The sequence below is a fragment of the Siniperca chuatsi genome, linkage group LG10 (assembly GCF_020085105.1).
Source record: "Siniperca chuatsi isolate FFG_IHB_CAS linkage group LG10, ASM2008510v1, whole genome shotgun sequence".
In the NCBI taxonomy this organism is placed as follows: Eukaryota; Metazoa; Chordata; class Actinopteri; order Centrarchiformes; family Sinipercidae; genus Siniperca; species Siniperca chuatsi.
The window spans coordinates 12,894,113-12,917,908 of record NC_058051.1 but is presented as its reverse complement, the minus strand read 5'-3'; the positions used below and the strand labels follow the sequence as shown (position 1 = coordinate 12,917,908).

General features: G+C 38.7%; 1 protein-coding gene across 3 annotated transcripts in view; it reads left to right on the top strand.

The window, feature by feature from the left end:
- Positions 1 to 23,796, top strand: part of LOC122882907 (kazrin-like) — a 170,705-nt gene that overhangs the window by 100,692 nt on the left and 46,217 nt on the right. For all 3 annotated transcript variants that reach the window (XM_044210835.1, XM_044210834.1, XM_044210836.1), the window contains exon 4: positions 23,366 to 23,473. In XM_044210835.1, the coding sequence (XP_044066770.1) occupies positions 23,366 to 23,473 (108 nt within the window). The remainder of the gene's footprint in view (positions 1 to 23,365; positions 23,474 to 23,796) is intronic.

Below are 23,796 nucleotides of genomic sequence, written 5' to 3'. Positions count from 1 at the left end.
CTGCTGAGATTTTTCATTTGGCTTTCATCATTTGATTTAAGCTAATTGCATTTTTTGCATGGCTTTGGGGGAAAGAGGTGAGAGGAGGAGAGGAGAAGCTATCATTCTCTAATTTGTATGGTAACCTGTCTGACACGAACATGCACAGGCCGGATGAGAGCAGCCTATTCTTGTTTAGAGAGTGAGGACATAGCAGTAATAAGAGACGGGTGGACAGAAGGGACAGGGGACGATCAATTGAAACCGAGTCTCCGAGGAAGGAGAAGAGATATGAGGAGAACTAAAGACACAAGTCAGATGGAGGGACAAAAAACAGGAAAGGAATGATTATTGTAAATGGAAGCTGTTTAAAGGTATAATACACCCACAACGTGTTGACACTTTAACAGTTAGTATAGGTGATGCACTTTGCATTTCTCAGTCTGTTTTGTCATTTGGTCGTGCATACTCTGGCCAAATATACACAGATTAGAGCTGAAACAGTCAATTAGTTGATCGACAGAAAACTATTATAAAAACTGATAATTGATTAATAGTTTAAAGTATTTTGCAAGCAAAAATGTAAAAGGAAAAATTGGAATTCCAGCTTCTCAAATGTCAACATTTGCTGTTTTTCCTTGTCTTACATTACAGTAAACATAATATTGTAGGATTTGAGGACAATTTGAAGGACTTTAGGAAAATGCGATTGAAGACATTTCACTATTGTTTGACATTTTACAATCCAAACGATTTATAGAGAAAATATTCAGCTGATTAATCAATAGTGAACATCATCGTTAGTTGTAGCCTTACATGAGATGATGTCAAGAAAGGAATTTCTTAAAACAATAAAACATCTACAGTAAAGATGTTAAATTCAACAATTTATCTATGTGTGACAGCCTCGCTGGAAAAAGTCCATCATTCAAATAGAGAAACCAAAATGTCCACTGCCTGTGTGTTTATAGTAATTCAGTTATGTTTTTTGATTGGACAAACTCACTCTTTGTTTTCTTTGCCATTACTATCACTATTATTATTGCTGTAAAATAAAGGCTAATGCAATTATATACAGTCTGCAATTAATCTGTCTCTGTTAAGCTCATAATGCTCAGTTTCTGTTGAGATCAGAGATTCAGAGAGTTGTTTATCCAACTCTACAGTCATTCTTGAGGTTATATTATGTGGTGTTGTCATACTACATTCAAAAACACCATCCAATATAATGTAATACAATACCACAACATTACAAATTATGACCCCAACCCCTCTGTGACACAGAGGGGTTGGGGTCTAAGCTAATTAAATATTATAAGCTTTATGAAGATTTTATGCAAGGAAGAGCTATTGTATTTTATTATTTTTAAGGTGTTCATATTATTAGTGGGTCAACAAAAAGTTAATTACAAAAGATTAATCACAAAATACCTTGTGGAATTTGGGGGAGTGGCGGGGGGGACTTTAGTACAGCATGAAGGCAGCACAATAGCTCTGCTGACAAGTTATTAATTTTTTTGTATGAAGATGAAGAGCTAATGAAAAGGGAATCTGAGCTATGCCTGCTCTGAATCACCTATTGAACTGGTATCAAAGCCCTTCATTAATCCACAACTCTAAAGTAAAAGGTGCTGTCTTGCCTCCAAGGAATGGTACCTATTGAACATTACCATTACTCCGTTTACCATAATGGGCAAATGGAGGATATTTATTTTCTGGGTAATAGTTTGCAGTGTAAATTCCAGTTCATTTATTTAAATAGCTCTTTGTCACAAATGTGTCTCAAATGACTTTACAGATAATACAAACGAGTGTAACTAGATTTAACTAATCAACAATCAATCACAGGACGAAATGAAGAAATGTATCATGCAGAAGATAAAATACAAGAAGGCAGACAGCGCTAAGAACATGCAAGGAAGGTTAGAGGCACAGCAGATGACAACTTCTCCACTGGCAAGGGAAACTGACAGAAAACAAAAAAACAGACAAGGAACTGCCACAAAATGCTGACTTGTTGGATGAGTATTCTTGAAGTGAAGGAGAGGCCGGAGTGACAGAGAGCGATTCACAGGGGTGATCTAAAGCTAGAGAGGTGAGAGACAGGGAAATGGGATCTAAAGAGGGAGAGGGGCAAAGTGACACAGTAACGGAGAGTACACCAGACCTAAAAAGAGAGAGTTTGTGGGGCAGGCACGCCTCAGGGCCTGCAAACCTACTGCAGAGGGATTAATGATGCCGGGTCAGACCCTAAGCTTGTTTACAAAGAGACACACAGCTGTTTTCACTATCGCTGGCTTCCTTCGCCTTGCTGGAGGGCACAAACTAAACTCTACAACTACAGTACCCAAAATGCAACTAGAGTTGGACCTGAGGAGCAGAAGGAGTGTTTTATGATAAAAGGTTTTTTTTCCATTAAAATGTTTGCCAACTTTCATCAAATTTCAGAGAGTGCACATATAAAAAAAGGTGCATGGGAATGTACCCAGAGTTCAAAAATTAATATGTGAAGGATGGAGAGAAGGAGAGATGGACTGTAGGGAGAGAGGGCGGTCTCCTGTGGTTCTTGAGGCAAGCTGGCGTTAGGTACCGTGGGCTTATTCACTGGACATATTTAGGGCTACCAACTAGGACACAGGTGTAGCGCGTGTAGAAACAGACCTGTGTTACTAAATCAGGGCCACAGAGCTCGAAAGCACCAAGAGGGTGATTTGCCTGTTGTGCAACCTTGACCAAACACGTCCCACTCAGCGTCTTGAGGTTGCAGTAAGGGTGAACTCTTTTGTCTCTTAGTGAAAACATGGACTGCTTGCTGTACTGACCCTAGTGTGGATACTGCAGTGTAGTATCCATTACAAGAAGCTGTTTTTAACTGAGAGGACCCCCTTGTTTTAGCTGAGACGCTACTGTAGTTGACCTGTGACCAAACTGCCGAGTTGGCTGCTCCACTGTGCATCTGTTGGCTGTTTCTGTTAAGTTCGTGTTAGCTCAAAAATGAATGAGGTTGTGTATGCTGTAAATTCCTGAGAGGCATGTCCTTGTCTCATTTTCAAAGGATAAATCCTTGTTGTTTGGAGGCTTTCTTTTCTTATTCCCACAGATTACTAGCCAAAAGTAAACTTTCCAGCTACAAATATGTTTAATGTTAACAGCTAATGTTAAATGTGAGGTTTTATACCAGTCAGTCAAAAAGCAAGACCTGCCGTCTCGACTGTATATTTTCCACCAATTTCTAACAATCAGTAAATCCATAGTAGAAAGAATGATTATTGTCATTGTCAATGAATCTGTCCATTGTTTTTGGGATTAATTGATTAATTATGTGGTCCATAAAATGTCAGGAAATAGTGACAAATGCTTCATCACAATTTCCTAGAGCCCAAGGAGACATCTTCAGTTGTTTGTTTTGTCCGACCAACATTTTGCTTCAGTGACTTTAATGATTACTCGATTTTACAAATTGTTGTCGTTTTAATTTATTGTGGATCAGCTACTTGATTAATTGACTAATCGTTTCAGGACTAATCAATTCTCTCTCTCTCAATGCTGGTATTACAGTGTTAGTTCATGCTAGCTTATATTTCATGAGTTGCAGGAGATGCAGGGGGAAACACATACGGTCTGAAGCCACTAGTGGTTATTGGTGGGACAGCCATGAGCCTCTCCGTCAGTTATATGTCAGCTGTGGTGGAAATGAGATAAATAATTGGCAGGACAAGGCAGCAGCTTGACAAGGACAGTTGTAAAATAGCATGGAGGCAAAAATAGCAATAGAGCTACTTGGTAGGTCAAAAACCTGGCAGTGTCATGGTTCAAAGAGCACCAACCTCTGCATGTCTATCTCCATCTGTTGCTGGCAGTGTTTACTCAAAACAGCACTTCTTGTTGGTGGCAGAAATGTCAACACCCAGTAACTGCAGCACTTAGAAACTCCCTCCACTTATTTGCCTAGCAACACATTGCAGTGACAGCTTACATCACCAAGCTTGCTGGCAGAGTCCTCTGCTACAATCATCTCAGCGGCTATTTGTAAATGGGAAAAGGCAAAGCGTGGAATATGAAAAAGTGACAGGAAATAGTGAAAAGGCCTCCAGCTGACAACAATTTTATGATAATATCTGTCAATCAGACATGAATTCTTGTAAGTGAATGGTGGTTTTGTCTGAAGTTATGTCTGGAAGAAAAATGGAAAAATCTTCTTTTGTTTCTCTAAACATTCTTTGACTTAGTGTGTGATGGCTACACATACACTTTCATGAGTGCATTGAATGTTTGTGATGTTCAAGCCAACCAGACAGCGCTGCATGAGTGTCGTTTTTTACCTGTGTATATGATGTGTGCCCTCATGCCAATCAGCAAACAATCTAATTTCTTCACTTCCAGGCAGCGGCCATGAATTTCATGGTCTTTGTCTCTTGTAAATGACATGTCTCATTGTTAATGACTTCTCTAATGGTAATGCGTGTCTTTAGAGACATGTATTTATTATAGGAATTATCCTTAAGGCCTGTGCATCTGCTTTTCAGTATAAATTTACAACTTTGTGTACACAAGGATAAGAATATGAATTTAGCAGTGAATATGTATTGTATTATCAATCGTTATCAAATTTTCCACAGTTATATTTGCCTTTTTACATTTTCTAAACAAGAGTGTTCTGGTTTAGATTGCAGAATGTACCAACTGTTTTCTTTTTCTACCCTTTCCATGAATCCCAGATGGCATGAATGATGAAAATGTTACTCTATAAGGCATGGCAATTTAACAGTCATACTCACGCAGTTGTAGGCACACAGAGACCCATGAATGCCATCAAGTACACTATGTGCACTTACAGCTATTCAGTGATACATGGCGGCATTTCAGTGTGAGGATTTCAAGTAAGATTTGCTATGGGATCTCTGTTTCTGTTGCTATACAGTATAGATCTATAAATGTCAAATGTTTGCACTGTGATCAAACATACAGGGCAAAACCTTTTAGTTATTCAGACTGTTTCAGCCTACATTTTCCATTTAAACAGGTGACGTCACCTCCAAATGTTGCGTGGCCTCTGAACAAGAGGATCTGCTTTGTGGATTGTGGCATGAATTATTGTGTGCCTTTTAAAGCCAGAGATGTGGATAAGAAGCATGCTTGATTCGAGTTGAAAATGTCAGATATTTCTGTCCCTCTGTGGTTGGGATATATTCGACAAAAGGCCTGAGCCCTACAGCCATCGCCAGCTCCTACAAAGATAAGTCAGGAAAGTTGCATGTATAATAGGCTACTGTATAAATGTATATATTTCCCCTCTGGATGCCATTATTCTGTTAACACCAGTACAAATATATAAGCATAGTGCTGTTTAAGGGTTATATGTAGACGGTGGATGTTCCAGAGTTTACGGTTAATGCCCTGTCTTGTTGTACATTCGTCTTGCTGGAAGGAAAGGTTTTACAGCCACTGAGTTCTCCACTCCCTTCTCTCATGGCACATTGACTAATGTGACCGCTCCAGTGCCAACCCCCAACCAATATGTCTCTTAGGAGCTTGTTAGCCACGGACCTGCAGTGACCCAGACGCCCTCGTCTGTTCCCTGAAAGCTGAAAAAGTTACTGATTTTCTTTTTTTTTCTCCCAACTGCCTTTTGTAGATGGGAGAACTCAACTTGAGGCGACAACCCGTTGACCTCTTGGTTGCTTTCACACATAAACATAAATATATACACAAATAACATGGCAATTGATGTAAATGGGGAGGGAGTTTTTGTTTTGATAATTTAGCACTTAGTGACTGAACAGAAACTTTTTGAATAAAAACTTTGTAGTTAGTTATTAAGAAAGAAACAATTATTTTTATTCAGTTTCCACTTATGAATACATAATACAGATAAATAAAAACAATATGCCGGCAGCATTGGTAAGCACACTGTGTGTGGATTGATCCATCATGCACGAGAACACTGCTGAAGCTCAGATGCTGATTGGTGCTGACTGTTGCCTGTCCCAGCCCGCTGCCTCCTGCTGGGTTTTCCATAGACCCCCCCCTACAGTCCCCTCCTTTCCCCATTAGCCAATCAATAAAGCGCTAAAGCACACCTGAATGGTTGCTGCCTCAATACTGCTGCTGCTGAGTGCTTTGGTGGAGTGATGAAGAGCGTCTGTTAGGCTTTTTAGAACCTAACAACCATCACACAAGCATCTGGAGATGCTATGTGGTTTTGGCCAAACTTTTAAGCAGGCTATTGGAGTCATTATTTCTTTGAGTTTGTGTGTGTGTGTGTGTGTGTGTGTGTGTGTGTGTGTGTGTGTGTGAAAGTAAGTCAGAAGACAGAAAGCAAAATGAGGCAGCCAAATTACTATTGTTTAAATCCAGCAGGACAGTTTAATACCCAAGACCCAAATCATTCATAATATTCATATCTCTCTAATGTTTTATGTCAAGTCCACATAAATAATGTACACGGGCCTATATAACATGACATATTAACCTTTTGAGTCTGTATGTTTGGGGCTTGTTGATGGAAATAATAGGTTTCAGTGGAAAGACTATCCTTGTGTTTAATGTGTTTTTCCCCCAACCGATATTAGGAAAAAAGGCAGCATTCCAGTGGCAATGAAAATGATGTGATCATTTTATTGACAAGTAAAATAAACCTATAGAAAAAATGTACATAAAATAAAGTTTAAATAAATGAAAAAACAAAATAAAAAATAATAAATTAAAATGAAATATAAAATAACAAATATAGCATACATGGCCTTGCCCTCAATCCTTATTTGTTATCCAGGTGACTTGATATGCCTTCTCTATTAAACTTTTTATCCAGATAAAGTTGATAAGCACTCTTGTTCTTTCCTAGCCTCACCCTACGTCCCACTCACACACTCACCCACCTCTACAAGCATCTGGGAGTTGTCCAATGCTTCCTCAGATATCTGCTGTTGAACCACTCCACTGGAGCAGCGAGGGTTTAAGTGGCTTGTTGAACACAACCTTAGCTGTATCTCAACTGACGGCAGGTTTCCAGATATTTCATCTCACTGTAACATGTTTATTACTTTTAGTTAGTTTTCATGTTTTTTCTCCTCATTTGAATGTTTAAATTGCAGTCAGGTAGTATGTAGGAGTTTAAGTGCATATTTCAGCACAACCTGTACTGTCCTCCTATTGGCCTATCACATGTCAGAAATAGTCAATAAGACTTTTATAGTAGTGCGAGGTGGGAGATATAGAATAATTGATGATAAAACAAGGTCAAAAGTACATATTGTAAGAAAACAAACATTGTCAGCATCAGCCAGTATTTCTTTGATATACAAAATGTATAGACCTCACATATGGTAAGCTGTAATTCCAAGTTATTATTAATTTATAAACCAGCATCATGTTCAATACATGCAAAAATGGATGTTATGCTTATTAAACTGGTGACCATGAGCATGTAGTTTGTTGTGATTAACTTTTCAGGTTGCCTCTAACAGACCAAAACAAGTGTAATAACAATATTAACCGCTGTGAACGCTTTCATTGTGTAGACTGCTCTGTTTTTACACATACACTGTATGAAAAATGCATAGCATGGCTAGCGAGAGACGGAGACTAGAGTAGTTTGTTCCACTACCCATATCTCATGTCCTCCAGAACTCTGAGGGAATACCACGATTATCATTTGGTACTCAAGATGCAGGATTTTCTCCAGTCGATGACTGAAGTGCTGAGTTGTGAAAAGATTTTGCTCAATGTGTAACATGCCTCAGAGCCCACCGAAGTTTATGTCTGACAGTTGGTTGGCCTTGAAGTGGGGGTAAGTGATGCTTTACAAGCAATTTGTTTTGCCGTCTGAGATACTGAATAAGTAGCGTAGCACTGGGCACCGTCATGCTCTGTGAGCTTCATGGAACTTTGGTAACCTGTTTGATTTGTTTCTGCACAGCTTTGCTCTCTCTGGAGGAGGAGTGTGCTTCCTTCCTTCTGAGACCAATTTGATGTGCATCTTGACACAGAATCCAACTACATATCCAAGATAAAGGCTGGAATTTGATTGTGTAAACACTTACAGGTTACTTTTACATGTTACATTGATTGCAAAAAAGAACCCAGATATATGTAAGAAAAAGAGTAAAGTTATCTTCACATTTTAATAACCACAATTTTTTAAATCTCATTTGTAAAACCAACAAAACAGCAAAGTCCAATTAATCCTTTCAAGCAGACCATTGTTGTAATTATACCTTGCTGCTGTGTTTATACAGTATGAAATGGATTCACTAATTGATTTTGTCCATGCAGAGCTATTTGTGAGTGGAGCATTTGTGATACGTCTATACATTGCTAAACTTTTCTCGAGTTTTCCAACTCAGTGGGTCTAACGTTGTCTTACATTTTCTTAACAACAGGCACACGGGGCAGCAGAGCACATAGACGTTTCAGCTCTCTATGCTGAGAATACTGGTACAGATAAGATACAAGCACACGTTAATTACATTTTTAGGTGTTAAACTGACACAGACATTTCTTATTCAGCTTGTCAAATACAGACAAGCATGCATAAACATTTGGTTAGCTTTGGCCCAATTTGACCCGTTGAAATCGATGCAGCCATATCTCACTCATTACGCCCATCACTCATCACAATACTACATGCAGTATAAACACAGAATCATCACTCTGTTGTACAGCATGGTTTCTCTGGTGAACAGAATAGTGTAAATATTTTAACATAACACCTCAAAATACACACTCATCAAAGTAAAACCACTATGCAAATACAGTACACACACACAAACGCACACGTCTTGCCTTACATACTTCCCTCTGGCTTTGCTCTCCCTCTCTCTCCTTTTCATCTGTTCCTTGTCAGTTTTCACACATTGTCTTATAATTGGGAACATTTGTAGAAGCTTCTGGGCAACGCTGTGGCACATCTATCACACCACGCACTTGCCAGACACATCAGCACAGACACACACGTACACTCAGGCATAATAATCCCTGAATGGACAGACTCCTGTGTTGCCTTCAACAGCCTTAATTGGGAAGAAAAATACAAATCAAGAGTGCTTACCACTGTTCTGTGTATCGACAAAATGCATCACTCACAACAAGGAAGAATTCGCCCAAATCCTTCTTGATCATTTTTCATTCTGAGCCAAGTCTTTTTCTTGTTCATATTTGATGCCTCAGTTTTTGATTGTAGTTTTATTAAATTTTTTGCTGTTTTCCTGTTGCAGGACCGAGATAGCCATTATCAAACTGAATTAATTCACGAAAACAGTAAACCTCTACCAACTCCAAGGACACTGCTTTGTGACCTCTGACCTGTGACTTATAAGGATCAACAGAGCACTAAACCAGGGTATGACATTAATAACAAGCTAAATATCTTTATGCACTGCTCAAACATTATGAAACAATAGGAATTATAGGAAAAAATAACTACATTAGAACAACAATAACCCTTTTGACTTAAAGTGTAAAATGTGCATAAATGATGATCCATGATTCAAACAGATGCAGTGTTTATCCCAGTTTAGGACGAGTCCAGACTCCCCACTTTGAGAGAAATGACACAGCAGGCAGTTTAATGTCTTCAATATGGCATAACATCCTCCTGCCAAAGACTCAGCCACATCAGTGGGGAGAAGAGGACATTTCCAGCCCATTTTTCCTGGGAGTTCCCCAGTTTTCACTGCCCTCTCCTGGTGTCCTTCACCTACAGTCCAGTCCAAATAAAAACTGAGTGCACAGAGCAGGCAGCACAGAAGTCAAGACATCTATGGACATCACCATGATGTTTTTGCAAATGTGAGATCAGTTCAGTGTTGAATCAGTAATACCGGCTTAGATAACAACAAGATTTTATTCAATTTTATGAAGCCAAGTTCTAGATAAGGCAATTTTGCACATTAAATTAAAGCATAAAATTGGAGGCTGAATTATACTACATGTTAAAATGTTATATATAAATTATTTACAATCTTTTAAGGTTAAGGTAATGAACAGCCATCAGTGCATTAAAATAAAGCACTAATGGCTAATGGTCAATGTTGCTGATCTGGGAAATGAGGCTGGGCCTGTACTAGCTCCTAGTTGTATCCAAATGTGCAGTCTGACGCACAGACAGTATGAGCATGTTTTGTAAAAACGACAACAAAAATGTCTCTGTATTTTCACTATTAACTCTATTAGCCAGCAGCTGCATGTTGGAAGTTCAGTAATCCAACGAACACACACAGTGTGTTATGGACTGTGCAACACAGACAATGGTGCAGGGCACAGAATGGAAGGATACAAAAAGACCAAGAACTTTAGCATGCGCTTACGATGCTCGCACAGCTGTTGTGGTCACTGTTGCTGGTTGACATGTAAACCAACGTGAAGCAGTGGGAGTACAAAGAAGAAATGTCACATCTGAGTAAATTGTGATTGCGAACAATTTACTAAAATGCTTTGAGGTCTTGTTGACTAAATTTTCTAAATTTAGGGCATAACAAATGACTACAACTTGACTGAAAAAAGTAAGACAAATACTCACTTCTGTTGATGAGTAGATTTGAACTAATACAATATACATAATTCAAATTTGACTGAAATTAGTTTTCTAAAAAGTCTAAATGTTGATTTTAGTCATTTTAATTAGAAAAAATCCCCAGCATAATGCAAACTAGGGTTAAGTATGGAGAACAGGTTTGATGGCACTTACCAATTCCTACCAAGACCTACTTTGCTTCCATTTACATTGCCTCTTATATAACAATGCATGTGTATTCTGCGCCACAGTCAATTCAGAGAGTAGGGCCAGTTAATGGACACTACTTTGCATGCTGGAGAAGCACAAGTACAAAGATGTGGTTGTCAGTAGCAACAGTGTCACACGCGATAGAAGATTCTCTGTTGTCCAAAACCTCTGCATTGGTTCACATTTTCCACAAAGTGCAAACAGAAGGCACACAAGTTACAGAATCCATCAATTTGCCAGCTTTTCTGTTCTTGTCTTGTTCACATATTGGGTTGGTGTTGTTGTTGTGCCTGGATGTTAGTTAACTGTCATCACTCAACATTGGCTTTTGATGCTCGCCTCATTTCCTAAAAATTGCCTGAGACAGAGGGAGCGTTAAAGGTTGGAGGTAAACAGACCGAAACAGTGTGAGTGTGCGTCCGTGCGTGTGTCCGTGCACATGCGTGTTACAAGCTCCGGCAAGCCTTCAATTTTTCCCATTATAGTATCTCACATTTTAAAAAGACAAATGCAGAGAGCAAATGAGAGGAAGACAGAAAAGCGAGTGAGCAAGCAAGAGTGAAGTCAGCAAAGGCTGAATGTGCAGATGGTGAGAGGAAGCAGAGACAGACAAGGAGACAGGGAATAAGCTGAGATTTGGAGGTGGGAGCAGGGGTCCTTTCGAGAGGAGGAGGGTATGAGAAAAATGATCTACAGTCAGTGGATGAAAGAGAAAGTGAGGAAACAGAGATGGGTATTTGTCAGGTGTTCGTGAGTTTCAGAGTGAAGAGAGAAATTGGAACGGAGAAGAGCCTCAGCTGATAGCCTCTCATCAGAGAGGGATAAAAGAGTTGTTACTGCCTAGGATGAGTTGGAGAGGAGTGGGTGCTTTTTGTCATAATGGGAACTGTGTGTGTGTGTGTGTGTGTGTGTATGTGTGTGTATCTTTTTTCCCAGCTACTGTGTTGAGTGCTATTCAGTAGCAGAATAAGAATTTTTGCTATTAGAGTCAACATATTTCCTTGTATCAGTTCACACACATACTGTATGCACACGCAATATACTGTGTATATCCCAGAAATTCTCAAATAAAAGGTCAGTCATGTCATACTCACCCCTCTTCTTCTCTGAGTTTCTCTCTTTCTTTTTTTTTTACAGAAATACTCTTCTCATTCAGTAATTAATTCCAGTCAGCTGTACTGTGACATTATTTCATTCAGTGTTGAGCTACTGTCAATGAAACCCAACATTTCCTACAGACTTTTCACAGTAAAAGCCATAGTAAAAGTAATCATAAAAGGGGAAGGACAATGTTATTTGAGCTATTTAATGTAAAACAGCTGGAAGTATAGTCAGTAGAGTTTCACTGACGATAGCGTAGCACAGGGAAAAGAAACTGAAATATAGAATCAAATGGAAATAATTAATAGCTGAAATGTTAAAAACGAAACTCAGAGCAACAGAGGCAAGCGCTGAGCATGTGTTGTTGTACTGATATATTATACTGAATTTACCAAGACAGCAGGTGAACATGGACAAAAGTGTTGAGTGTGCATTACCAGCAAATTAAAACAGGACCAATATGAAAATAAGGAGGCTTCTTACTAAAATATGCTATAATATAAAAATAAAGACCTATCACTAATATTAACTTATTTCAAATAAGGGTCTGGTTTTCTCTGCATTTAAGATAAATATGTAAGAATTCACGCTACAAACACATACAAATGGAAACACATTCACACCCCCTGCAGCATATTCAGATGTGAGAGGGGTTTTTTTCTTTTGTGATCTCTTTTCTTTATTTTTTTCTTTCAATTTCAGCAGCTGAGCCTTTCCATCATTCCCACCTGCTCTATAATTATATTATTTATATATTATTATTGAGGAGATGGAAACTTCATCATATATTGTCTTTATTTTCTGCCATCTCTCCCTCTTAACCTTCCTCCTACTCTGCCATTATGCCCTGTGTCTCTCCGTCCCTCTCATTTTCTCCTTCTTCCCTCCTTTTCCCGTCTCTCACGCTCTCACTTGACATATCTGCTCTCATTCAATCTCTTTCTCTTGCTCACTTCCTTCTGTCTGTCCACTTGCATTCGCTGGCACACTAAGCCTCAGAGCAGATTCCCTGCTGCCCTTCTCTACATGCCACACACATCATCATTTTGAAGGAAAGGCTGTCGTAGGATCACATTTTGTGACATGGTGGCATTAATAACGATTCGAGGATGGATGCTCTTGTAAGAGAACTTATGTGACCTTAAATTATATGTGCACATCTTTGCGTTGCGAGTGTTGACAGCAAAATCAGCCACAAATAGCTTCCCAAACAGCAGCAGTTCCACAAGGAGGTCCTCCTCATATTCCTTTATAAGGCCTCAGTATTGGAAGAGGTCAGATACATTATTTTTAATGATAATAATAATAGTAATAATAAAACTTTATTTATAGAGCACTTATCAAAACAAAGTACAAACTGCTTCACAGCAAGATAAATAAAATACCACAGTGAATGATGAAATATAAAGAAATAAAATACATAAAATACACAAAAGCAATTTTCATCCTGGTCTCAGGAACAGACAGAAGAGCCTTGCCTGAAGATCTCAAACTACGTGAAGGTTCATAAGGGATTACAATGTCTAAAATATAGTCTGGAGCCAGGCCATGAAGAGCCTTAAAAGTAATCAATAAGATCTTCAATCCTAAAACAAAGAGGGAGCCAATGTAAAGAGGCTAAAATAGGTGTGATGTGATCATACCTCTTGGTTCTGGTTAACAGCCTAGCAGCTGAGTTTTGTACAGTCTGCAGTTGTGTCAAAGTCTTTTGATTAAGACAAGTGAACAGGCTGTTACAATAATCGAGGCGTGAGGAGATAAAAGCATGTACAACAGTTTCTGCATCACTAAGATTTAAAATAGATTGGATTTCTGAGGTGAAAACATGATTGGACAAGCTTAGTGATATGTTGCTCAAAACATAAATTGCTATCAAACACCAAGATTTCTTGCAACAGGCTTGATATGTTGTGACAGGTTACCAGTACATGGCAATATTTGTTTAGTGATGTGTTGGGGCTCAATAACAAGGATTTCAGTTTTATTTGAGTTGAACTGAAGAAAGTTTATCGACATACAATTTTTTATGTCAGACAGGCGGTCCTGCAGAGAACTCAGCATACTAAGGTCAGTGGGCTTGACAGGGAGGTACAACTGTGTGTCATCCGCATAACAATGAAAAGAAATACTGTATTGGTCCCAGAATTGAACCTTGAGGCACACTGTACTTGATATGGGAAAAGGATGACATGAAGTTATTAATGCTGACACAGAATTTCCTGACAGATAAGATGAGAACCAGTCTAGTGCAGTGCCAGATATGCCCACCCAGTGCCTCAGTCTATCAAAAATAATGCCATGATCAGTTGTGTCAAAGGCAGCACTTAAGTCCAGCAGCACAAGAATTGAACACATGCCTGTGTCTGCATTCATTAAAAGATCATTAGTGACTTTGAGAAGGGCTGTGTCAATGCTATGGTGTTGATGAAAGCCAGATTGGAACTTTTCAAAGGTATTATTGTTTTCTACACCAACAAGAAGCTGCTTAGGTACAAGTTTTTCGAGAATCTTCGAAATAAAAGGCAGTTTGGAGATTGGAGACAGTACTAGCAGCCTGTAATTCACAGTTAAAAACAATGCATAGGTGATCGGATACAAACATTTTCCCTGATTTCCACAGATGGAGTTTTCAGGCCCAGACTAAAGACTAGGTCTAAGGTGTGGCCATGGGAATCAGTTTGGCCAGACACATGTTGTTGTAAGTTAAAAGAGTTAGTGATAATTAAAATCATGATCATAAATTAACTTAAATTCATGGGATCATAATTGCCAGCCATCACTAGTATGAACCAATATTAAAGTTTTTGCTGTGAAACATACTTACAATAGCTTTATTTTGTCTAAATGAAGTAGAAATCTTTTGTTGTTACTCTTGCCTACTACTCTTCTGGTTGTTCTGATGACAGTCTATAGCTGTATGGGGTAGCCTTTTTTAAATGACAGCCTTGCAAGTGGTCATTGTCTTGTTTAACAGTTTTGCACATGAATATTTAGAAAATATGATGTTTCCATCATGTTGATTTTGAATTTTCTCTCTCTGTCTATTTTGGAAAAACCTAATTACCTGGAATTCATTATTCAGCACCCTTGCACTGTCTTCTTTGTAGAATATTATGCATTTGTCAACTAAGGATTTGTATTATCTTTCACAAAGTACCATGACTACTTTTTGGAGTGATCAATCATGGATGATTTACTTGGAAGGAAAACAGTAAACAATCAGTAATCATGGTGGACAAAGAACTCATTTTAATACTTGTAAGTATTTCTAGAACAATATATCTTTAGAAACTATCAGTATACATACAAAGATCTTAAGAATTTGTAATTAGCCAATAGCTAATATAGCTCTAATGATAATCATTTTCATTCCAGCATTTATTTTGGGTTGGTGGCACATTTTCAAAATTTTACTCTTAATATGATGTAGCATGCAGCCAAGACATGAGAATGACACCAAAGGAAATATGGCAAAATATGCCAGATAGCTGTGAAGACAGAGGATTGAGCCAACTGTCAATCAAATTCTGTGTAAATTCTGAAATTAAGTGATGCACAATGGGTCTGCACCCATTGCCCCTCATACAGTAAAAGGACAAGCCTGTGCACCTTAATTTTTACTTTATTATGAGTAATGTTTTACCTGTTTTGTCTGTTTTTAGTTGTGTTAGGGCTTTGGATTGCCCATGTGAATAAAGAAATAAAAATGATAACAACAATACACTGATTTCAGGCATAAATCAGTCATGTATCACATTGAAGTGCTCAATGTCTTCCCGGATCCATTCTTCTTATATGTTTAAATTTATTGATAACTTTGTCATCATGATTGCCCATACAGTCATTTTATTATGTCGGTCTATCCTGTACACACGACATCTATTGCATGTCTGTCATCCTGGGAGAGGGATCCCTCCTCTGTTGCTCTTCCTGAGGTTTCTTCCGTTTTTCCTTAATCAGAATTGAGGGTCTAAGGACAGAGGGTGTTGAATGCTGTACAGACTGCAAAGCTCCTTGAGGCAAATTTGTGATTTGTGCTATTGGGCTGTATAAATAAAATTGACTTGACTTGACATTGTTTTTGCAGAGTAACTCCCACCTGTGTCAGTGGTGTAGACAAGCCGATTATGCCGTTATCAAATCCACTCTGGTATCCAGTATGATGAAGACTGGTCCATCAAGGACGGTGGTCCTGTGTTGTTAGATGCAGATGTTCAACCCCAGTGGACATCCATGACACTTAATTCTTAATCTAGACAAACACTTTTATCTGGACTTGATCATGGACTTTTGAATAATTACTTTGTTCTTTTAGGCTGAACTTTTCCTGTCAGACCTGCCTCCCGACGCAAGAGGCTCAATTAGAAACCCATTAAAGTGACAAAAGTTGAATATTACATTTTCATCCCAAACACTTTGGTATTTAAGTGGTTTTTCAGATGAAATGTTATGAAATGCTTGCAGATTATCATATTATACAATATTACACTCAGCAGCACTAAAAGATAAGCTGCAAACAATGCACATGACACCGTTGTTTAATGTGCTTTGCCAAGGCAAGGTAATATGAAAGAAAAACAGCCTCCAAAGGTCCTTTGGAGAATACTACACTTGAATAATTTTGCACTCTGCCTTTGAGTCATAATTGCTGTTAAAAGCTGCTCATAAAACACATTTGGTATAGATGGTATTTATTAAATTGATTCTGAACAAATTGAGGGGCGCTGAAGGGGATTTATTTTCAATTTTACCTTCTAGGTTTTTTGCATAATTGCATTGGGATAATTATTCAAATATCTTTATATTTAGTTTAAAGGCAAATTTTGAATTAGTGTATTAAGTATCCACAGTTTCTCTGTTTTCTATTATAACATGGTTGGTTAAAGTAATGTGGTGTAATGCCAAGTCCCAGGATGCATTTTGCTAATATTGTAAGACAATTCTTTTCAGAATATCATTAATGCAGTATTATGGTTTGACTAAATGAATATTCAAAATTTAAAGGAATAGTTTTGGGAAAAGGCCTTATTGGCTTAACGGACAGATATGAGCAGGGTATCGATCCTCTCATCAGTATTAAGTGTTGATTTTTTCCTTGTTGTTTCCACGTGTTTTCTCCTTATCATTTCAAAAATGAGACTTTAGAGTTATCAACAACAAACTGTACTGTAATTATGTTTGATGTATGAAATTGGCAAAACGCATGAAGTGCATTCTTTAATTTATCCCCATGACAACTTTACACCATCTTACCATACAGTGGATTTTCACACATAAAGATTGGCAGGTCAAGCAACAGCTGTCTCAGCTTCTCACTGTTAAGGGTTACATGTCATCAACATATCCACTTATAATCTCTCATCCTCACAGCTACAGCAGGCTGTTCAAGAGTATAAGTAAAGATGAGAACATACTGGAGGTGGTACAATTCAGGTATTATTTAAAGCCTATCAAATGAGATCTAAATGCAGCATGTTGTCAGAGGATGCAAGTTTCATCACCATTCAGTGTCCTGATAGGAGCTCTCACACAGCTCTCTATCTCCCAAAGTGCATTGATTTCAGGGACAAATATGGTGTTGAAGTGGCCATGCTCAGGCCATTTTAAAGCTGTAGTGCTTGCAGATACCTGTCTCTGGTCTGTCATGGAGCTCAGCAAATGGGCCATTTTTCACTCTACATACAGTGGTGATGTGTTCATTCCTCTGATGGCCACTGTGAAAATGACATTCATGCACTAACAAAAGCCTCCTTCTCCTCGGTTTAGTCTCTCAGGCAGCAGCTCATTTTCTCCTGAGTCCTCCTTACACCAACTAGTAACATCCCCAGCCTACACACCTCCTTTGAATGGCCAGCCTAGTACATTCAGCAGCCTTTCATTACAATATGAACTGACAACGAGTCATCTTGAGATCGGGGATGGTTAGCATGTGCGGCTAAACGTTAAATGCTAACTCCCCAAAATCACACCCCTGGTTCATTACTTCCATTTGTCTGCGGGATATTTATAGGGCACCTTGAATTGGGGTCTTGGGGTAGTTGATGCAGGGTGAAAAGGCCTGTCTTGGCAGGTGGTGATTAATGCACAAATACATAAGCTTTATCACAAGTCCGGCAGCCTCGGGACCAGAGAATGTCAGTGCAATTAAAGGCGGGTAGCAGATGTAAGAAAAGAGAAGCAGTGCCTATCTGCAGATTGCAGACTAAGCCAGGGAACATGGGCAGCTTGGTTAAGGTTCCAGCAACAGTGCCTATTCATTCCTTAATCACCTCCAATACTCATTAGGGCCTTCTTTTGTTCCAGCCGTCGTCTTTTCCTGCGCTGTGCCAGCAGATAAAATATGGCAGGCTCAGAAGAGAGAGGAGCTTGGGGAACCCCATTAAACGGTGACAGAGAAAGGATAGAAAATGAGGAGGGAAAAGGAGAGGTGGCGTGGTGGAGTCAGTCAGCTAAGGAAGAAGAGAGGACTCAAGGGAGAGGGGTGGTGACAGGAATGTGAGAAACAGAGAGAGAACTGTCTGACCATGAAGACTAGTAATTCCTCTCGATCTTCCCTTTAAGACTGTTAGATTCTCAACCAGAAGAGCATTACAATATGGGAAGTTTTATATCATGTCCATACAGAGTTCAGCTCATTACAGCTGTGACTGCTTGAATTACCTCTACAATAATCTCCACAAGCCTGTGAACTTGAACTCTGTGTGTAGAGTACTGCCTTCTAGTGCAGTAACTGGATGTAAATTGGTGGTTTTATTCAATCATTCTACTTCTTAATAGACCATGGGAGTCATCATCCTGCTATGTAAAGGTATCAAGGTATTCCATAAGATGAAGTCTATTATTATTATGCCTGTTTAATGTGTTCCATCAAGAGGAAAGTCATCCCGAGTGGTTGGACTTGTCAGAGCCTTTCAGAGAGAAAACAAGAAGAGAGATGTTTTGCATGTGTTTGTGCCAACAGCTGAGAACCATAACAGCTAACTGGCTTTGATATAATGGCTACACCAGTGATCATTAAAGTGTTCATGGGACAATTACAGAAAAATACACTGTGCCATATAAACTACTGTCAGTTGATCCTGGAGAGACAGACATACTGTATGGGTCTATGTAAATAAAAGGTAATACTTCCCACCACTGCTCAAATTGAAGTAAAATGATGCCACAGTTAATTATAATGTGCATTAGGAAAAAAATTATTTAATAAGTCTTATTTTCAGTGGCACTCACAGTAACAGCAATAAAAACAACAATCAAACTAAGGCATCAAACTAAAACAAACTAAGGCTTCAAAGCGTTGCTGCCTTGTGTACCTGAATATTTCCCGGCTTCACAGATTATCTTTTGACCGACTACTAAATATTTGGATCCCCACAAGCAAGTGTCTGAGTTCTTAAAAAAAACAAAAAACAACAGCACAAAAAAGTCTGTAGTTTGAACTAAATCTTCCTCAGTGAGGACTCAGTGAAGTAAAGGAGGCTTGGCTGCCTCTATTTTGAGGGAATAGTTTATTTTGGGAGATGTATCCCTCACTGACAAAGATTTTGTGTTTCATCCCCGCTGAGAAGAGGAACACCAGGGGCTTCTTGTTGACAAAGGCTGAGTCCTCCATTTAAGTTTTACTGCAACATTGTAAAGGTTAGCATCAGCAATCAACAAAAGAAAAATGCAGCAAATACTTACATTTAAGAAGCTGGAACAAGCAAATGTTAAGTATTTTTGCTTGAAAAAATTGATCAACAAAATGTTTCTGTCAATCGGCTATTTCGTCACATTTCATCTCTAATTTAGAGATGACACATAACTTTGATAGTAACCCATATTGAGTTTTATGTTAAGACAGAACAACACCAATGTACAGTATAAGTAAGTAAGTAAACGTAACGTTACAAACGTAAATGAATGTAAGTAAATTTACAGAGCAACCGTCTGACAGTTGTAACCAAATTTTTTTTCAGTGCAAGTAGACCCTGTTTGGTGAGGATAAAGTGATTTGGATAATTACATCATTACATAGCCACATGGTGTACAACAGTTGTTTTAGTCTCTGAGCCAAATCATTATTTATTTCATCACAGCAGAATTACCTTTCTCCCCACTTGTGTGCACGGCTGGTTAAACTGCTTATTGTTGATAAGTGAATTGAGGAAGTTTGATGGTGAGGAAAATGGAACCAAGCCATCAAGTATGGTAAAATCTCATCAGCATTTAAAAAAAAAAAAAAGCATTTTTGCTGCTGTGCAGTGCATTGCTTTCTCATGAAAGCTATATATCTAAATGAGTGAAAAGATAGATGATCTTTCCATACCAGCATGCTGTATTTCCAAACTTCTCTCTCTTGTTTTCATTACAGTGTATAATTTATGCATAATTTTACAGGTACTCAAACATACAGATTCTCAAATTTGATGCCAAACTGAAAATGAAAATTGTGTGGCAGACGTCCACACTTGCAGTGAGATGATAGATGTGCTTGTGTCCTTGTCAGATAATATTCCTGCTGGCATGTGAGGAAATGAAGAAAGAACAGAGAGGATGGAAGCAGAGAGAGGAAATGATGCTGTTATCTTAAATCCTTAATAGATCACCCCAAACGAGATTTATACAACAAGCGTAAATAAAGGTTTGTAAAAAGCGTCGCTCTCATTCAAGGTGCAGCATAGCCGGTAGCAAATGCAGGGAGCCAGAGCAACAAAAGACATTATATTTTTGATTGTTTCTACAACTCCTCTATATTATCAGCCCCTGATATCTCATCCAGTCTTTTCCCCCACCCACTGTCTGCCTATCTACTCTGTGTGTCACTGTCTGTAATGTTTCTTTGACTTCAGTGAGCTGAGATGAAGACTAAAAGATCGATATGAGGCACTTGGACCTTACCAGACCCAAATATTCAGTGTGTTAAAAAGGACATTGATTCAGAGGCATTATATAGGTAGACATTACACTACCTGCTTGATAAGTCAATGTAGCTAACAAATGCTGTTTTCATTGCTTTGCACTTGCACATACACACAAACACACCTCAGGGCACACATCACTAAGGTCTGAAAGCTAAAGCAATAATAAGAACAGCAGCCTGACCATTCTCTCTCCTTACCTCAAACTCTTTAAAAAAAACATCCAATTGGTCTACCAGGGGACAAAAATCATCACAAAATTTTGCGGCCTGGCACATGGTAATGATTTCTTCCTGCTTCTTGTTTTTCTTAAACCTGCGTGGTTCAGTATGATTTCAGTGTTCAAGCCTAAATCACAAAGTAGGGCTGCAGGATAGAAAAACATCCAGCTCTCCATAATTGTGGCTCTATAAATGTGCCCTATGTATCCCAATTATGATTTGGATTGTTTTTGTGTTTGGTTTAGTGGGAAATCTCTCTCACTATATAGAGTTGCATGCATAATTGTTGTTACATGATCAGTCAACGTATTTATACTGGGCAACAATTGCTTATAAATAAGTTATTGTATCAGTTGCAATATCACATTTATGTCACATTGATACAATGACACATTAGTCAAGTTTGGGCAGTATCAGCAGGTGCTGATGAGAAAATATGTTGCACTGAAATATGTGTTTTCATTTATTTTAGGTTTAATAGGTGTTTGGCAGTAAAAATTTTATAAGGAAGCGCTGAAGATTTACATGATGCAGAAAAAAATTTGAAAGCCAGAATTTATGAAAATACCAGTTGAAATGTAATCTAAAATTACTTGTGAGAGAGTTCAGTAATAAATCCACTCAAGTTCTCTGCTGTCATTTGAAAGTTTTTCATCAAATATTTTAGTTTCAACCTAACTTTATTGCATATACAGTAAAGTCCCACCTGAGCTCACTCTGTAGCATATTCTCCTGCTCTCCTCCATATCACATTTCCTTCTCCATTCCCATCAAGCAACCATCATGGTTTACTTATTCCTTTGCATTCATTCCACCATACTCTTCCCCCTTTCCCTTGGTAAGTTTCTAAATGTTGGTGATGACCTGTCAAGGGCACGATGCTGGGAAGATAAAACATTTTCATGAGGCTACTGGACAGCTGCAGCTTGAAGCTAGCAGATAAATATGCACTGTGAATTTTTACATTACTCAAACAACTGACAACTGTGTTTCCAGTGCCAAAGGCTGCACCGTGGGCAAGTTTGAGAAATTATACATTTGCAAGGTGTTGTGTGGCAAAGTGTTATGCACAGTTTTAAAAAACAGCCGTCATGTGCTCTTATCAATCACCTTAGGTGGGGACAGGCAGCCAGGCTGTTATTTGTAGCCCTATAAAGTCCATCTGGGTAAGCGTGATGACTAATCTCGCCATAATGACAGCACCATCCCTAGACCTCGAGCTCTTCACCCAGACACATCTGTGTTCAATTACTGCAAATAATTCAACCAGTTACAGCGTCTTAGTAGGTGGGTGGTGGACTGATGGCAGAAGGAACAGGAAGAGGATGAGGAGAAGGAGGAAGAGGCCAGAGAGGAGCAGAGGTTGAAGAGTGAAGTGGAAGAGATGTAGTTTACTGGAATGTGAATTTAATTGTGTATGTGAGCAAAGAACAATCTTAAATCCTTTGAAATCTTGTTTTTTGCCAACCAAAGACTATTTCTCATTAAAAAGTGTCACTTATAACACTTGGAGTAACCTTCTGCAAATGTTCCTTTGGAATAAAACTCTCTATGCATTTGTGGGCTGAACTGGGAGGACGACAGAAGTGGACTGCACATGTTGAAATGACAAAGTCATTTTAGCACTTTTATTTGAGCTGACCTGGAGCAATGCATTCAATATGCTTTCACTATGTGCGACTGGTGAGGCTGGCCAAAACTATATTAGAAACCACTGAACCTCACCAGAAATCAAATCACACTCTGGTTATAAAAATGTTAATATTTATATGCAGCAGTCTCTCAAAGTTGTGACTGTGTTTGTGCACCTGCATGTGTTTAAGCTTGTATGCTTTTTCTACAGCAGTGTGTTTACTCTCTCCCCAGAGACAGTAGCTGTTTTGATGAATGCTAAGCTACTGTGGAGTTAGTACAGTGTGAGGAGTAAAAGTTAATTATGTGTGTACTGAGAGGGATGGTGTGGGGTGCTGCACTAATCATTTTGTTTCCCACATGTCCTCATGCATTCTGTGTACAGAGGAAAACATACACTGATGAGGACTTTAATATATCACTAATTCATGCACTTTGCGTGTGCACAGGTTTTTTCTCTCTTTCTTGTTTTGCTATTGTTTCTATAATCATTTTGAATGATTGTTAGAAATACATTTTACAGCTCCGCTTGTACTTTTAAGTCTTTTTCTACATGCTTCAATAAACATAACCCACACTCAGAAACACAAGTTAAGCTAATAGTAATCAGTGACAGATTCAAATACCTTTTCTTTTTGTATTTATTTGGAATTATTTAGTATATTCACATGATCTTGCTACACATGCTTGCGCTCAAGTCTCATTTCCAAGATGAATTCCACTGTATGTCTGTATTTGTTATCTTTTTAAATCCCTTCATATATATTGTCTGTAAAGTTAACTTTGTTTGTCATTTGTTTTTCTCCCAGATCCCTCTTCCCAGCCGAGGCAGAAGCCACCGGCCACTGACCTCTGCTACAAGACTGAAATCAGCAGTCTAATGGACTTCAACTCTCCAGATGCTTCCCTGGACAAAGGTAAGACCTGATCAGTTCTGCTGAACCAGAGCTGGTTGACTTAAAAGTAGGTTTTTTCCTGCAGTGCCACAACGGGAGGATGCTGTGGCAAGGCAAGGCAAACGTATGCATCCAAGAATGCACGTGCAAATATACCATATATACACACACATTTGCACCTGCAAATACATTTTGGCCAGAGTAAATCCACAAGAGCTTGACTTTGAGCTAAAGTGCCATCACCAAGGGTAAACCAGGATTTCATAAAAGGGAGAGAGCAAGAGTAGCTAATAGTAGCACCTCTGCACTCATCAATTCCTCTCCCTTCTCAGCATTTGCTGCTT